Below are 19246 nucleotides of genomic sequence, written 5' to 3'. Positions count from 1 at the left end.
ACTGAGCCAATGTCAAGGTGGTGTTCTCAAGGAAACTTCCTGGCTATTTCTATATTCCCTCTTGCACAAGTTGTTCCAATCAAGGTCACGCCGTCATGGTACACCCACGTCGTAATTTTTAGTAAATAAAAATTGATACTTTTCTTATTAAAATGACTTCTGCAGAAAGTTGATTACTTGATAACTAGAAAGACTTAAATCTCTTAAAAGATAAAAGAGTGAGAGCAAGTTGAGAAATTCATTTCTTAGGTTTGGAATTCTTGCCCAATCGTTTTCAAGACTGTTTTCTTCAACATTATCGTCATTTAAAAGCAGGTTGAAAGAAACTACCAAGAAGTACCCATGTGGAATTTCCAAAGCTAATACAAAAATAGGTTAGTCAATGTCGTTTAGAAATTAGAGTGAGTCCATGGGATCAAAATTTGAACTACATGCCCACCATTGCATCAACATTTTGTATGGTTATCTTTTGCTTTACACCAAAAGGAAAAGCCAGAATCAGCTTATACTTGTACAGTCAATGGGAACATCAGGAAAATCCCATTACAAGAGAATATGTTAGGTCCAAATTCAGCAGAGTGCAAGCTGCTATTGATCCATGAAAATTGGTGTATAATTGTAAGTGCTAGCCTTGCAAGAATTCTGAGAGCTGATTTCACTGCAAAAAACTACTAATTTTGTCTTACATTACTTTCTGAGAAGAAGGGCTAGCCGATCTAACGTGGATGTCATTCGTGTATATATTTGTGAGGGCAAAGAGCAATAGCACAAACACAACTTGGGCACTCATGATTCCGAAATGGCTGATGCTATTGCCGATTTCCATCCAGCTTCCTTTGTTTCGAACCTGTTAGACATCAGCATAAGAAGCAAACTTCTCAGGACCGAGACAAAAATATTACGAAAATTTCCCAATATGACCCAATCATCTAGGCTCACAATTATTTGACTTCATGAAGACTTAGACAAGATAAATAAATGATCCAAATTAAAAGTTTCAATTGACTAATTGATTGTGAGACAATGTTCTACAAACATGAAGACCAATTGTAAACTTTACTGACTTGAATATTTTTCTTTGAGACCAAAGGGTTAAAACAAGAAGAAAACTTAAGTTAGCATCTTTTATTATGAGTAAATGAGTCAAAGTTAGAAGTGGAAGGCTGCAAAATATAATCAAGAATTAGAACTGAATATCAATGACATTGATTCTACAATAGAATAATTTCCAGTTGAAGAATACACTGATCATACCAGGAAGAAGAAGTGGATGGTCATTACATCAGAAAGTAATATAACAAGAAAATAGCATCCCAACCGTGGAATTTGGAGTAGTTTGGTTATTGCACTGAACGCACATCTGCATTTTAAGTTCAGAATGAAAAGAAAACGGTAAATTTTTTTATCTTGACAAAAGTAGACACTTCCAATAGACACTCATAGAAGTTAGAACTACACATATCATAAATATAATACTCTCTTATAATATAGCTCAAAGTCAAATAAATTAATTGTAGAAATTTGATTGGGTCAAGAATGCCACATATCATTCAATAGCTACCACTGTAATAAAGAATTATTTTAAGCTTGTTAAAGACATTGAAGAACATAACTGTTGCATTGGTAATCAACACATAAGCAGTCACCATGGAACAATTAAAACCAAATTTGTATCATATTTGAAATTATTCCATTAATAGACAAAAAATTGAACACTTTCACTGTGATTTGCACGGAAGCCTCATTTTATATATATGTTGTAAAGAAAACAGAAAATGAGTTCCCAACAACAATCTTGACACCATCTGGCACATTGATTGCAATCAGATAAGAAAAATGTAAATTTACTTACATGACAAGCATGAACGGTATGAATAACTTGAAGATAAGCAGGGCTGCCATCAGAAACGGCTGTGATTGAAAGCAAATTATATCAGCTTAATCAAAGGTTCTAACAAGAAATCAAAATGCAGCTTTCCTATGAAAATCTACTTACACTGAACACAGTGATGAACCGATAGACTGACGATATCTCAAAACTTGCAATACTTGCGAAATTACCCGTTCCAAAGAATGCGACGTTGAATAGAACCATCTGAAAAGCAGATGTCAGATCCATATAGTTTCATGACCGTTTAGATGATAACAAGGCTTTATATTGTTAAAGAAATAAATTTAGAGTTAATGACATCCAGACCCCTAAAACTCGAGAAACTGACAGCTAGCCTCCAATAACTTCTGAAACTGACAGCTAGGCAATTAGAAGAGTTGTACTTAAAAAGATAAAATACAAGAGTCAGTGTATTCATATAGTAACTTCAACACTTCAAATTTTGTGCATATATCAATTATCTTCAGCAATCCCTCATTTTGAACCAACAGAAGTTAACCAAGGCATATGCCCTAAGTTGCACTACCTCTCCAGTTTTTCTTCTATTTTTTTTTTTTTTAACTCAGCTATTTGTTTGGTTTGTGAGGCACTTACAATGAAAGTTGGCATGACTAGACACTGGATGACTCACATTCACGTCCAAAAGAAAGGCTTTTCTTGCCTATAAACCTTAATCGAATGATAAGGGTGCTAAGCAATAATGCCAAAGAAACTTGCACATGGTCACTGGTAATGTGTTATCCTTGAACAAAGTCATTACTCATAAATCATGAGAGAAACTACCTTGGAACCTAATCAACTTCCCAACCATGTTATGCTTAACCTATCCCAAATTAATCTTTACCTGATGCCCCACCAAAATTATGGTGCCAAATCTTAAGGAGCTTACTTTGGTCAAACTTCAAGGAAGGGTTAGTTTATTTTTTGATAGCCCCAAAATTGGCTTTACTTTTTATGTATTTTAAATCTAATACATATTGCGTATATAAGAAATTGCTACTTCATGCAGATGCCATGGTAGCCTATGAAAATACATTCATTGAAAAATCATTCATGATAGATACTAAAATAGAAAAAGAGAGAGAGGACAAAAATGGGGGAAAAACTTACAAAAGTTAGTGGAATTCTAACATCAGACAGCTGCAAGTATCTATTATCATTTTGAAGAATAATATGTTCCTCCATATTTCTAGTGTAAGGTGACAAATTTTTCACTGCGCTTGAGTGGAGAAGTGCATTTTCAAATAGTATCCATGACATAAGTGCAAGAGCAAGTGCACTATAGAAGACAGCTTCGTATCTGCAAAAATTCCAAGAAAAGGGGGAAAATGCCACAAAATCATTTCCAGGAACATTTGAATTAGCACAGTATCTTACAACAAAATAAAATAAAGCACTATGACATGAGTAGTTTGAACATGTGATTTACCCTATAGATAGAAGAAGGAAGGAAGGTGCAAAGCCAAGAAATATAGAAGTAAGTCGGGAAAGGAGGCCATTTTCTGAAAAGAGTGGCAGAACCATTGAAAAACCTGTGACAAAACAATCAGATCGGGTAAATATTGACTGATAAAATAAATGCTTTGAGAAAGTTACAATTTCACAGATGCATATCAAGTTTTGATACACTTATAGGTTAAACTCATGTGGTTTTATTTTGTTTGCATTTTGGTGTACCACAGTGCAAAATCAAATAACCAAGTAATAATTGATTGCACAAAATAGCAAGTGTCAATTGGTGGTAGAGAACTTATATAAATAAGTACCAGAGACATTACAACAGAACGTCAAATAAGAAAAAGTCGTACAAAGAAAAATTTATATAAAAGCTATGTATAGTACAAGTCCTAATGTATACCAGCAATTAACCAATTTATCAACTGGTGTACTGGCAGCAGTTCTTGGTTCTCTGTTCTATGAGAAGTTGACAGTGACACCATCACCGATGCTAACCCAACCAGTAGAGCCTGGAATTCATGTAGAAAGTAGAGCAATTGTTAATGTATTTAGAATAGTAGAACTTCTAACAGCTAAGATATGGACATGCTAGGCACCTGCAAGTAAAAGAGTATGGGAAATCTGGATTTTTTCACTTCATGATTACAGATACTTAGCCAATACTTCTTCCCTTCAGCATGAAAATCTAGCCATCTCGCAGCTGCCCCAATTATGATGATCATTGCCCCACTTGCAATTCTGCAAAAGTTGTTACCATGCACATATTATAAACCACTCAAGTATGGCATTGAACTAAAGGAAGTTATCATAGTTTTTCTATTTTTCTCCAAGTTTTTATCATTCACTAAATAACTATACTTGACCAGAGAAGGTGAGGAAGAAATCCAATTTCAATTAGACCACAACTCTTTTCAATACTTAAAATGATTGACTATGCAAATAATCACTCACAAAAGCAAAATAAATAAATAAAAATTATAACACATTAATTGAGCAACCCCCATTAGACATGAAATTCATAGCCATTAACTCAAACCATATTCAAGGCAGGCAACTTACACCAATGGATTATTGTCAGGAATTTCTGCTGGCATCAATGTAAATACGGACAAAAACCAACATGCAATGCAAACAAAAATGGGTATTCCAGATCTCCATGGAATTGATTTAAAAAGATAAAAAGAAGCTACAACCCCCACAATTAGAAAACACCAAGTGTAGAGCTCTCTCTCAGTGAAGCTATTCACCTGCAGAAGGTACAAATCAACATCATTAAAAATACTAAAATTGCCGCTTTATCATGGTCAATGGAAGGAAAGTTACAAGTTTGTTAAATATTCATACCAGGAGTTCAAGAATTAATATTGACATGGCAACAATGGCAAGAAGTTTAACAATAAAATTGAATTTTCGCCCCTGTAAGTGTCTCCACAATGCCAGTATAAACTGATATTCACTTAGAATTTGCATCCAGAGAAACACTGTCATTGCTACATATGCATGGTAAAGGGGAGGAGAGTGTTCCAGTATGAATTTAATACAAATTACTCCGAACAATAGACATCCCATTAGGTATACCTGCCACAGCATGAGCTAATTAAGATATAATGTAGTTTAAAGAAACAAGTTTATTACGCATGAAATTAGCTTGTAATTTCTTTATAAATAAAAAGCAAAGAAAGATACAACTGATGCCATTTGATAGTTACTCTCTGCAGTATAATCTCATAATAATGCTTTGTAAGATCGTTTATATATGCAAGCAAAAGGAGCTAAGTAGTAGCCAACAAACACTTATGATGAATAATGCCATAAGAGAGACAAAGGAAAGGCAGACAAATGATAGCAAATAAAAGTTGAAAAAACTTAAAATAAGACATGGACATGTGATTAAAGGTGAATATCAAAGCTCCTTAAAATTTATGAAAATAAAAAAATCATAAAAATATTTGAAGTTAGAAAAGCTCCAAGAATGATAACAAGTACAGGTTAAAAGAGTCCAGGCTTACTTAGACATTACTTTTCTAGTATTATTTCTCTGGTGGAATGCAGGTTCCTTTCTTAATATATTTCCTGGCAAGGAAGTATAAGATTGCAGCACATGGAGAAGAAGACAGACCATCCAACCAATATAGCCAAGAGTAATTACAGACATCAGCATCAACCAGTCATAAGTTTGAAAATAGTGAAGTCCTTGCAGTGCCAAACTTCTTAGATTTTCTGAAAGCTNGTCGAAGGTTAATAAAGGATAGAGCATTACTTTTCCTTTCATTTGTTTCAGTTCTTCTAAATACATTTTCTTAACATGGTATCAGAGCTTTGATCTAAGGCCTGAATTCCTTATTCAATCATCAAATTTTTTTTACTTGATCTGGTGCTGATCTGCTAGTCAAATATCAGCTCTATTTTGTCAAATATTTCAATTTTTTAATTTGCTTTTCGTCACTCAAACTCTTGAACAATCTCGGTTTTACAAAAACCATCAATGGCAACTGAAGGAAATGGCAGCATCTCGACTGGAACTGGATCTTAGAATAATCAAAGTTCATCAACAGTGGACTTCAATCATCCCTTGTACTTGCATCCCTCGGACACTCCAGGTTCTATCTTAGTCTCTTTTCAACTCATTGGAATAGAAAATTACTCACTATGGAGTCGATCAATGAAAATTGCATTGCTTGCTAAGAACGAAATAGGTTTTATTGATGGAACTTGTAAAAGAGATACAAATTCACTTAGCTTGCAACAGCAGTGGGATAGATGTAATGCCATTGTGCTCTCTTGGATTATGAACTCTGTAAGTAAAGAATTGCTGAGTGGTATAATCTATGCTTCTAATTCACATCTGGTATGGCAAGATTTAAAGGAGAGATTTGACAAAATCAATGGTTCAAGAATCTTTCAACTGCATTGAGACATTGTTACTTTAACACAAGGAACCTCAACTATATCCACTTATTATACTAACCTCAAGCTTTTATGGGATGAATATGGATCTATCATACAGCTACCTACATGTGAATGTGAGATGTCAAAATCGTATGTAGAACATATGCAGAATCAAAAACTTCTGCAGTTTCTCATGGGACTGAATGAGACATATGTGCAAGCAAGAGGACAGATCTTAATGATGAATCCATTGCCTAGTATCAACCAAGCCTATTCCATGCTTGTGACAGAAGAGAGTCAAATGAGCATAACAGGATCCACCACATCAGAGTCTTCCCTAGAATCAACTGTCCTATACTCATCATCATCGTCACAGCAACAATCTAGAGGAAAAAAAAACTGGAATATTACCTGTGAGCACTGCAATGTGAAAGGCCATAAGAAGGAAAACTGTTATAGGCTCATTGGCTATCCTCCTGATTTTAAGTTTACCAAAAAGAAATTTACAGGAACTCAATCTTCAGTTAATACTGTTTCAGCTCCATCTACTAATCATGCTGAGCCCAACAATTCAGGATCTGCTGCTTTGGTTTTCTCTAAGGAACAATATGAAGAGATCCTCAAACTCTTGAACAAGGATTCAACTACTCCTACAGTAGAAGGAATGGTAAACATGGCAGGTATAAAGTGTTTTTTTATCCTCATTAGGTAAAAAACAATCCTAGATTCTAGACACAGGAGCTAGTCATCATATGTCCCCTTGTATTGATCTATTATCAGATTTAGCATCTTCACCTGTTTCTACATCAGCACGATTGCCTAATGGTCATATGTCTAAAGTTTCTCATATTGGATCACATTATCTTGCTTTAGACCAGAAACTCACCAATGTTCTCTACATTCCAGATTTCAAATTCAACTTGATTTCAGTTGCAAAGATGACAAGAGATTTATCTTGTTACATCTCTTTTTTTCCTGACTTTTGTATACTTCAGGACCTCTTCAGTGGGAAGGTAAAGGGGATTGGTAAAGAAGCTGAAGGTTTATATTTTTTGTTGCCTTTCAAACACCATGCAACACCAGCTGTGCCTCCACATCTATCTGCTGTCTCCAAGGTTTTCCACATTTCTGTAGTGCCCGAAGATCTTCCTACTTTACATAATAATTGTTGTTTATCTTCTGTTGAATTGTGGCACAAAAGGCTTGGTCATGTGCCTATTCTCAAACTGAAATATTTCCCTTCAATAAAGTTTACTCGAGATGAGATAAAGTGTAGCAGATTGCAGAATATGCCCCTTAACTAAACAAGTCAGATTGCCATTTACTTCAAATCATAATAGAGCATCTCATCTTTTTCATTTATTGCATATGGATGTTTAGGGCCCTTATGCTCATCCCAACGTTGACCATCATAGGTTCTTTCTCACTATAGTAGATGATCATACAAGAATCACTTGGATTTTCTTAATGAAACATAAGTCAGAAACCATACTTCATCTTCGAAAACTTTTTTTGCTGGTCCAGAATCATTTTGCTGCTTCTATCAAATTCATTCGATCAGATAATGGGGGAGAATTTTTTAACACTGCTTGTAATGAGTTGTTCACATCCTTGGGCATCATCCATTAAAGCTCTTGCATCTACACCCCCCAACAAAATGGGGTGGCAGAACGCAAACACAGGCACCTCTTGGATGTGGCTAGATCTTTGAAAATACAAGCTGGAATTCCACTGCAATACTAGGGTGAATGCATTCTCACTGCATGTTATTTGGTGAACAGATTGTCATCTCTTGTTTTAGGCAACAAGTCTCCTTATGAAATGTTGCATGGAACACCACCGTCAATTGATCATCTTAGGGTGTTTGGCTGTCTCAGTTATGCCACTCATCTTCCCTCAACAGATAAATTTGCCCAGAAAGCTACTCCACCAATTTTCATGGGATACTCAACAACCCAAAAGGGATAGGCTGCTGAATTTGGAAACTCGCATGTTTTTTGTAAGCAGAGATGTGAAGTTTGTGGAGCATGTTTTTCTATTCCTTTCTCAATCCTCTTCAGCCGCTTTGCCTCCTTATCATTCTCCTTCCCCTGTACATCTTGAGGACTTTGAGTTGTCTTACCAACCTTTACCGTTTGATGCACCACAACAGTTTTTTTCACGTGACAATTCACCATAGCCACTTAATTCATCAGACTCTTCCACACATGATACTTCTCTTGTTGTATCATCACCTCCAGTCCTTCGAAGATCCTCTAGGACTATTAAACCACCTATCTGGCTCACTGATTATATCTCTCCTGCTGCTCATTATGCAATCACCAACTATGTTTCTTACAAGCACCTTCAACCTTCCTATCAATGCTTTCTCACTGCTATCTCTCGTATCCATGAACCTGCTACGTATGAAGAGGCTGTTCGTGATCCCAATTGGGTGGCTGCTATGCAGACAGAAATTGCTGCCTTAGAGGCTAACCAAACTTGGACCTTGGTTCCTCTTCCACCAAGCAAATCTGCCATAGGATATAAATGGGTTTTTAAAGCTAAGTACCACTCAGATGGCAGCCTTGAGAGATACAAGGCACGTCTTGTAGCCAAAGGCTACAACCAACAAGAAGGCATTGACTATACTGATACATTCAGTCTGATTGCTAAAATGGTAACCGTAAGGAGTGTCTTGGCTTTAGCATCAATTCATGGTTGGCCACTTATGCAAATGGACGTGTGTAATGCTTTTTTATAGGGGGATCTTTTTAAAGAAGTTTACATGGAGTTACCTAAAGGTTTTCCCAATCAGGGGGAGCCATTGGTTTGTAGATTGCTCAAATCCTTATATGGATTAAAGCAAGCTAGCAGACAGTGGAATATCAAGCTGACAGACGCACTAATCAAGCATGGATATCAGCAGAGCAAATATGACTATTCCCTATTTACTAAAAGGAATGGCAGCAAGATAGTCATTTTACTGGTCTATGTAGATGATCTTTTAATCACTAGTAATGATCATGAGATGCTGCTTGACTTGAAATCCGTTCTACAAAGGAGCTTCAAGATAAAAGACCTTGGTGAGCTAAAGTACTTCCTTGGCATCGAAATTGCTAGATCAAAGGAAGGTCTGGTTATGAGTCAAAGAAAGTATGCATTAGAGCTCATATCAGAAGCTGGACTGGCCGATACAAAGCCTGCAAAGACTCCACTTGAATAGAATTCAAAGCTCACTTCATTCGAATATGATCAACAATTTCAACCTACATCAGAGGACAAGTTGTTAAAGGATTCATCCATTTATAAAAGGTTGATTGGAAGACTGCTTTATTTGACCATGACAAGGCCTGACATAGCCTTTTCAGTACAAACACTTAGTCAATACATGCATGCACCTAAGGAGTCCCACTTGGAAGCAGCATTAAGAGTCGTTAGGTATATTAAACAAAATCCTGGATTGGGGTTGTTATTACCATCAAGCAATAAGATGGAGCTTGTTGCATATTGTGATTCGGATTGGGGAGCTTGTCAGATGAGTAGAAAATCAGTAAGTGGGTATTGTGTCAAGCTTGGAGAATCTCTTATATCATGGAAGTCAAAAAAACAAAGTACTATAGCTAGATCATCTACCGAAGCAGAATACAGAAGCATGGCAGCATGTGTATCTAAGATAATTTGGCTGCTTGGTTTGTTGGATGAATTAGGAGTAGAAGGAATACAACCTGTGTTGTTGTATTGTGATAACAAAGTTGCATTGCAAATAGCAGCCAATCCAATGTATCATGAAAGGACCAAACACATTGAGATTGACTGCCATTTTACAAGAGAAAAAATTCAGCAGGGAGTTATACGAACAGGATATATTGCAACTGGAAACCAGATTGCAGATATTTTGACTAAAGGTCTAGGTATGCAACAGCATGAGAAATTGATTGCTAAGCTTGGCATTAAGGACATCTACAAAGTGTCAACTTGAGGGGGAGTGTTGAGTTTGTTAAGAAGCAAGTTGACAGAGGAGAAGCTGAGCTGTGGAAGTTCNACAGTATAAGAAGAGGATACGTGATTTCCGAAGAAACTGGTTGAGAATTTGCTTCGTATTGGCTAGCACGGCTTCAACTTTTTCTGCCTAACCATTGTAATACAAATAAAATCTCTGTTACTTCTCTACAAGTTAATATTCAATTCAGACCATTCCAAATAACAAAACTATAATTTAGGAACAAATGTAATTTTCAGCTCAAAATTGACCACAACACTTGAATCACTAATTACAACAGAGGAAAAGCTCACTTTCCAATGAAATCAATTGCACTCACCTCATTCATGTTAATGTATTCAAGCGGTAGATTCCCAACTGAGTTAACAGGACATGGCAATCCAAGAAGAGTTGACTGCAAGAAAAGTCAATCAGCATATGAGACCAATAAGAATAATGGAGACATAATTAGGTTCAGAACAAAACTATAATTAAGCACAACCATAAGTGGTGCAATATCAGCTTGATTGACATCCACCCTTTCAATGCCATCAAGACCCCATTCTTTAGGTGTTGGAGTGTCATGTGCATGTTCATCGACAAAACGAAAACCACAATCAGAATGATTTGTTCCAGATAATGGCTTGGGATAATTAACACCTGCTCCCCAAACAACGAGAGGGGTATCAGTGTTTGTGGGATGACCGTCTCCATGACTACCTGCCAGTAAAACAGTAATTATGTCAGCAATTTTTTTTTGGGGGGGGGGGGGGGGGATAGGGAATAGATATATTCAAATTTAACAATAAAGGTGAACAAGCAGTCCACCAAGGGGAACATTAAATTTTTCTTTTTCTAGAATGAAATGAAGTAAGAAAAATCCCAAGGCAAATTAACATGATGTAGAGTAATTCTGACCTTTGTCATGCATCCCATGATCAGCGGTGAAAACATACGATGTACGATTGTCCTTGAAATAGCCTTCAAGAAGAGAATACATACGCTCGGCAATATGGTCAACAACCTTCACATTATTGAGATAGATAGATGAAAAGGGCCGATGTGCATGTCCATTTGAATCACAACCAAGTAGATGTAGAAATATAACAAGATTATCCTGTAGTAGTAGCTCCTTCAACTTTGGGTCTTCATTGGACCTATTAAGAAGGCTCTGAAATTGATCAAAAGACCACTCATCCAAAAAAGACGCATCTGCATTAACACTACCGAATTGATAAAGCATTGAATAAAAGTTACAACTATAAAAGCTAATACACCAAGATATAAATAATTCGGACCCTGTAAATGAGTAAAGATTAGGTTTTCCACACACAAGCCAGTTTACACCAAGAAATAGTCAACTATAATGCAGAAGAAAGAATATCAGTACGTGCCAGCTAGGATGGTTATATTCATAAAGTTCTAAGAAAGCTTCTTTTTGCTTCTAAAATTTACTAAAGGACTTTAAGAACCCTAATGAAATATTTGTATGTTTTCTGTGCTTAGAGTGTGTGACTGAACGAACCAGTTGCAAAGTCTTCATAGTCATGAGGATAAGTATTCCAGGTGCTGTGTGGCAAGGCTCCACAAAATATCGGAACAATATCTGGACTACCATAAGAAATTGTATGACGGCTTTGATTAAAAACCGAATCAAATTCAACTGGATTAGCTTTCCATCCTGCAAATGCAAACAAAAACATCTTTAGCTTACACAATAAGTTGCTCGCCACACAAACTTTACAGGAATTAAACAAATATTATATTGACCTTTTGTTACAGCGCTAGGATCCTCGTAAAAACCAGCAATTAGAGCAACATGTCCAGGCCTTGATTCAGTAGGGGGCCGAGCATGAGACACTCCCCATCGACCTTGATTTTGAATCACACTCCTCAAAAATGGTGCTCTGAAATTCCCTTCTGAATCCGGCTCAAAAAATTTATCAGCCCGTAAACCATCCGCTGTATAAAATTTTTCCAAGACCCCTTTAATATTTTTGGCAATCTGTTCTCATTAAAATTTTCCAGATAAACACCACAAATAGCAAACACAGATATGCTCAAAACGCACAGTTTTAACAACCTCATTGACACCAATTAAGAAACATAATACTCAAAAAATTTCCCAAATAAGCAAACATGAAATAGCTGAATTCCATCACATGCACTTCCAATAACAAAACACTAACACGATCAAAACGAGGACGTTCTAAATCATTTTTTACAGAAACAAACAAGCAAACACCTTGTTACAAAAGTTTCGAGAACGTACCCACTAAGAAGACGAGGCGTTTGGCGGGCGCCTTGAAGCGAGGGGTGACGGAATCCATGCCATGAACAATAGGAGTCTTGAAATAGATATCGAAAATGCTTAGCATGTAGACAGCGTGAAGGATCACACCGAGAACCACTAGCCACATCTCCCGTGTCTTGAGCCATTTTTTCCTGGGATTGCTGCTTTTAGATGATTGTTTCCTGCCCAAGATCCCATCAAAGTCCATACCTTCGTTTTCTTGGTGTTTCTGTTTTCAATCTGCGGTTTATGTTTTCCGTTTTCTTGGAGTTGTCGTTGAGTGTCTGTGTAGAGGACAGTGACACCCTCAAAGTTTCTGGGCACAAGCCTATTGTCTTTAATTTAGTTTTGATGCTTAAGACAACATTAGTTGGTCACATCCGTTAATGAATTTTTATGCTTCTTTTTTTTTTTAAATAAATAAATCTCATCTCAATTCAACTTCTAGTTTTATTTCTACCAGTCCTATACAAAATTTTATGCTATGTTTTAAAGGGATAATCGAAATCTAATGTGTTCATCTGATCATGAAGTTTTGTTCTATCAATAAAAAGAGCTACACCTTTGACTACCTTCATGGTTGAATAGTTCATTAGAATTTGATGATTCTATCAGATTATGATAGATCGACACATGTCAATTCTAATAAGATCAATTATAACGTCGATATGTGATAATAATTTGGTTTGGTTTTTTTGTTTTGACTATTATGTATTTGTACTAATATTTCTCGATTTGTATTTGTCCATCCTAAAATTAATTTTTGGGTTTATCCCTATTTTCAAGTTTCATTACACCTATGTTTACTTAGTTGTTTTTTTTTAATGATCGTCTGATTGATTTATTTATGTTATTAATTATAGTAAATTTATGTTTAATTACATGCATATGTTCATATTCCATAATTAAGTCCATGGTTAATTCATTATAACTATCTCTTGAACTTTGAATAAAGAGAGAACATTTATGATCAATATATAACTAAGTAGTGCATGTTTATTATTATAGTTTGGGAAATATTAATTCCCATAAATTAATCACTAGAACATAAGCCATGGTTTAGTTAACAATATTGTTATGGTTACATGCTTTATTTAATTCGCTAATTAACGTAAAAGTTAACTCAAATGATATGGAAAGAGATTGAGCAAAGAAGTTTTAGATTGATGGAAGAAATTTGGCAAAATCAGAATGAATTTATGTACACATTCTTATAAGAAAATTGAGCGCAAGAGTAACGGCCAACTCAATTGATGAGAGTTTCATGTTCTTATAAACAAAAGGATCAAAGTAAGGCTTAGTTTGAGATTATTAAAACTTGTCACATAATCACTAATGGATTAATTTTAAATTTTGATTAAATTTATTTGAGTGTTTGTTTTGTTTAATTATAAAACAATAATGCTACGGACACCAGGACTGTACACCAAAATCTTATACCTAATTACGTGTCACGTGACTAAGACCGGTCACGTATTCCGTTAACAAATATTTTGCGAGTGAACGGCCGTTCACAAACTTTGGACGATCATTCACTGCTATTGGACAGGAGTCCATTATATGTGGACGCCCGTCCATGCGAAATGAACGATGGACTCTCGTCCATATTATATGAACGTGAGTACATTTACTATGGACGGGGGGCCACATACAATGGACGCCCGTCCATACTTTAAAAGAAATAAAATTTTAAATAAAATGCAGGGACGCTTGTTCATCAGTTATGAACGGCCGTCTCTAAATTTTGGATCCCCGTCCACATATAATGGACACCCATCCATACTGTCAATTTAAAAAAAAATTATAGACGCCCATCCATTATTCAGTGGACGGGCGTCCCTCTCTGATGGATGGGTGTCAACATTTAATGACTCCGTCCACATATAATGGACACCCATCCATCTTGTAAATTTAAAAAAAAAAAAATTGTATATAAATGAAAGGACGCCCGTTCATCAGTTATGGACGACCGTCCCTTAACCTCTTCTTGTTTCCCCGCGGTAAGAAAAATTCCGGCTCCATTGATGATGATGATTTACAAGCTCTCTGGTTCGTCTCTTCCTTCTCCATGCCTACCACCAAACCAAACCCACAAAATCGACGCTTTCTTTGCACATAAAGATTGATTTTTTAAAGGTGCCCAGAAGTAAAAAATAAAAAAAGATGATAAAAATTAAGCTCAAAAAAATCAAAGTTTTGAGATACCCATTTCGATTCTATGGTTAATTCAATGGGTTGTTGGAAAAAAAAAAATCTAGAAAACCTAGAAGTGAAACAAACCCAACGTGTTTTAAAACAGTATATAAAAACTTTAGATGGCCTTCTTCCTTGTGATTCTATATTCCCACTGTAAAGCAAAACCAACCTCAGTTGCTTTCTTGATAGTAATCAAGTATTAATTTAATAACAGTGGAAGAAGAGAATAAAGCTCGTCAAAATAAAACAAGATGAGAACTTCAAAGAAGAAGAAGAGCGCAGATGAGGAATAAAGACGAAGAAGAAGAGCAGAGATAGGGAATGAAGACGAAGAGAAGAGCGAAGAAAAAAGAGGGGCTTGCTATTTTTGTTTAGAAACTTTTTTTAATTTAAAGTTTGAACGGGTGTCCATTAAATGTGGATCCCCGTTCATAGTAAATGGACTCTCGTCCATATAATATGGACAGGAGTCCATCGTTCATTTCACTTGGACTAGAGGTGGAACATTTGGGCCGGGTTAGGCAGGTCAACCCTAGCCCGGCCTGTAACGAAGTGGGTTGAACTCGGCAGCAACCCCCGGGCGGGCCGGGTTGCAAAATGGAAACCCGCAACCCAGCGGGTTGCTGTTTTGTCTCTTTTGAAAGAGACCTACTAACCTGCCGGGTTGGCTATTGTCAACCCCACGGGTTGACTGTTATGGAATAACGGCCAACCCGCCGGGTTGCAACAGCCAACCCGCCGGGTTGGCCGAAAAAAATTAAAAAAAATAAAATATTTTATTTTATTTTTCAAATTACCCCTTTACCCTTGAAATATAGCCGTTGGAGGGGTCTTTTTCGTCATTTTTCTTTCCCATTTTTTCCTATAAATTGGCCCTAAACTCTCACATTTTTCTCACAACTCAAATTCTTTCATTCTCTCATATTCTCTAATCTCTAATCTCTCAATTATTCATTTATTCTCTTAATCTCTTTGTTATCAATTTGCTCGTATTTTAATTTTTATTAGTTTTTGCAATTTTTCATTCATATTTCCAATTTTCCAATTTTTCGAATTCCAATTTCCATATTCCAATTCTCTTTCTTTAATTTTTATTTCTTCTACATCAAATTTTTTTTTTCAACTACAATGGATAGATATTTCTCTTCCATCAATTATAATGATGAAGGAAATTATTATCCTAGTCATAGTCCCGCTGATTTTACTAACGTAAATGCAGGAGGAGATTCAAATAGTCCCGCTTTCCCATTCTCAGAATTCGATACACCTCAAAATATGCCCCCGATTCCAATAGCTCCCGGTGGTTCTAAAAGTCGTCATCGTAATCTTCGTGCTCGTCCAACTTCATCTCAAGTTGAGGCGGGATCATCAATTGCCGTCGAAAGTGAAGACATACATACATCAGACGTTTGGGAGCATTTCGACAAGTTTTACGAGATAGAAAATGGCATTCAAGTCAAGAAAGCGAGATACAAATACTGTGGAAATATTTATAAAGCTGATTCAGGTAATGGTACTAGTACTTTAAAAATGCATGCTAATAAACATATTAATCAACATGGAAATAGAGAAAGCAATCAAACTCAAATAACTAATATGGGTACTAATTGGCATTATAATTCTGATGTATAGAGGGAACAGTTAGCTTTATATATTGCTGCAACTGATCAACCTATTAATATGGCTTAAGATAAATATTTTGAAAGATTTGTTCAAAATTCATTTTTTCCAGAATTTAAAAGTTATTCTAAAACTGCAACTAGAAATGATTTAATAAAATTGTTTAAAAAATGAAATTAGAATTAAAAAATAAAATACATACTTGTCATGTTGGTATGGCTTTAACTGCCAATATTTGGAATGGTAGAGCTAAACAAGATTATATTTGTGACACTAGTCATTATTTTGATAATGAATGTAAATTAAATAAATCTTTATTAGGATTTAGATTAATGGATGTTGATCATAGTGGTAAACAAATTTATAATAAAATTGTTGAAGTTTTAAAAAATTATGATGTTGTTAGTAAAGTGATAAGTTTAACTTTATATAATGCAAGTTCTAATAGTAAAGCTATAGATTATTTTCAAAGTAATTATCCTTTATATAATAATTTGAAGTTTTTTCACCAACGTTGTGCATGCCATGTTATTAATTTAATTGTGAAAAGTGGTATGAAAACAATTAAAGAAAATATTAATAGAATTAGAGATTGTTTAGCTTGGATTACTAGTAGTAATAAAAGAAATGCTGAATTTCAAGACGCTTGTATAAAATCAAATATGTCTCCTAGAACTTTTGCATTAGACATGCCTGTTAGATGGAATAGTACTTATTTAATGCTTGATTCATGTTTACCTTATGCTAATATAATTAGTTATTTTGTAGCAAATAATAGAGGTCCTCATTATTTGGTAGAAAATGATTGGCAAATAGCTAAAGTATTTCATTCTTTTCTTAAAACTTTTTACCAATCCACTTTACAACTTTCTGGTGTGTATTATCCTACTAGTCCATTGGTAATACATACAATTATAAAAATTTCCGAGTTATTTATAAAAAATAAAGACAATGTAATTTTAAATGCACCAATAAAGGCAATGGAATTTTTTTTTTTTTAAATATTGGGAACCCATTCCTTTTCTTTATTGTTTAGGTGCTATATTTGATCCTAGAATTAAATTAGCACGTTTAGAAAATGGTTTTGACAATTTAAGTGAAAATTTACAAACCGAATCATATGTCAATCAAATAGGAGAGGTAAAAAATAGTCTTTTCGAAGTATATTTCCAATATGAAAACAGGTATGGGAACCCGCAGTCGCAAAGAGGCGAAATATCCAGAGAAGCTGTAGCAGAAGAAACAACAAATGAAGACTTATACTCTTGGAATGCACTGAATAGGCCGAAGAGGACCCGAATCCGAAGCACAGCCTCCTCTTCAGAAGCACCACCACCAACAACAACAACAACTAATATACTGTCCTCCATGGAGTCGCAGAGTAATGAACTTCAACAATATTTGGCAACCCCCGAAATGTTTTCAACAGGTCACTTTGATATCTTAGAGTATTGGAGAGCCAGAAAATGTATTTTTCCGGTATTATCAAGACTTGCCTTGGATGTTTTCGCTATTCCTGTCTCAACCGTCTCATCCGAACAAACATTTAGTGCAAGTGGAAGAATTTTAAATGAAAGGAGGACTAAACTTTCACCACAAATGATTGAAGTCCTCACATGTCTTCGAGATTGGGAACGATCGCGCCATCAAGGTCAATACGAGGTTGTCGACGATACTTTAATAGAATCATTTCAATTTTGTAATATAGATGATACGGATGAGGGAGGTCCTAGTGAACCCCAAAATTAGTTGTTTTGTAAATTGTAACTTGTAAATTAATTGTCAATTATTGCACTCTTTTTTCCTTACCAAGTTTTTGTCCCATTGGGTTTTTCTTGGTGAGGTTTTTAATGAGACAATAATTATTGTAATTTCTTATTTTATTTTTTAATAAATGAATAAATTTTATTATTTTTATATTACAATTTTAATGTATTAAAATTGAATTAATATTTGGAATGTTAACAAAAAAAAATTAATTTAATTTAATTATTGATATTTGAAAAGAAATTAACAATTAACTAAAAAAAATTACATTTATTCATTTATAAATTGTTAACTATTCATTTGAAAAGTTAATTAAACATTTAAACTTAAACAAAATAAAACAAAACAAAACAAAATTAAAAAAAAAATAAAAAAATAAAAAGAAGGTTAACCCGGCCTGCCAATGTTACCGGGTGGGTCAGGACCGACCCGCCATTAATAGCAACCCACCACGGGCCGGGTCGGGTCAGGCCGGGCAGGTTGCTTTTCCACCTCTAACTTAGACAGATGTCCACATATAATAAAATCCCCTCCAATAACAGTGAACAACTGTCCATAACTGATGAACGATCGTTCACTCACAAAATATTGGTTAATGAGATACGTGGTTGGTCTGAGTCATGTAACACGTAATTCGGTATCTGAGTCATGTAACACGTAATTCGGTATAAGAATTTGGTGCACAGTCTGGTGTCCGTAGCATTATTGATTATAAAATCACTTTTGCATTCAGAAGAGAATATATAATTTAGTATAGTCTATTATTTTATAAATACTAACATTTATACCCCCTCCAGTTGTGTAAATTACTCTCGAACCCCTACTGTTTAATAGTCGTTACTTCTTTTTCGTTAATTTTGACAGAACAGGGATAAATTAGTCAATGCAACCTAAACCAGCAAACATTCATCAGCCCGTCCCCTTTCCGCCAAGCCCAAGTGCCCAACCACCCTATGGAGGGTATGGCCCCTCACCTCTTCCTTCTCTCAGCGTCTCCATCTTCCAGCGAATCCCCGGTGGCCACCCACCCTACCTTCCTTTCCAAAATAACACTTTAAACTAAAATCATGAACCACCCAAATCAGAATCCACTTCACTCAAATCAACAACAATCATCAGGGACACGTGAGATGGTGGTGAGTGGATGCAGGAGTCGGGTGGGTGGGTGCGT

General features: G+C 35.5%; 1 protein-coding gene across 1 annotated transcript; it reads right to left on the bottom strand.

Moving 5' to 3' along the window:
* Window positions 1–247: 247 nt before the first annotated feature.
* On the bottom strand, window positions 248–12827 carry LOC116133043 (GPI ethanolamine phosphate transferase 1). The gene is made up of 19 exons (XM_031418705.1): window positions 12472–12827; window positions 11970–12161; window positions 11725–11880; window positions 11118–11411; window positions 10702–10919; window positions 10540–10614; window positions 10265–10349; window positions 8612–8751; window positions 5370–5576; window positions 4694–4927; window positions 4409–4596; window positions 3946–4087; window positions 3750–3858; window positions 3321–3423; window positions 3002–3191; window positions 1997–2095; window positions 1853–1911; window positions 1255–1360; window positions 248–847 (listed from the first exon to the last, which is right to left on the bottom strand). Exons 1-19 carry the CDS (start codon window positions 12698–12700, stop codon window positions 683–685), a joined length of 2991 nt encoding a protein of 996 aa, XP_031274565.1. The 5' UTR covers window positions 12701–12827; the 3' UTR covers window positions 248–682.
* Between the last annotated feature and the right edge of the window lie 6419 nt (window positions 12828–19246).

Source organism: Pistacia vera, unplaced genomic scaffold, assembly GCF_008641045.1.
Source record: "Pistacia vera cultivar Batoury unplaced genomic scaffold, PisVer_v2 Contig265, whole genome shotgun sequence".
Lineage (NCBI taxonomy): Eukaryota > Viridiplantae > Streptophyta > Magnoliopsida > Sapindales > Anacardiaceae > Pistacia > Pistacia vera.
This window is presented reverse-complemented; position numbering and strand designations above follow the sequence as displayed.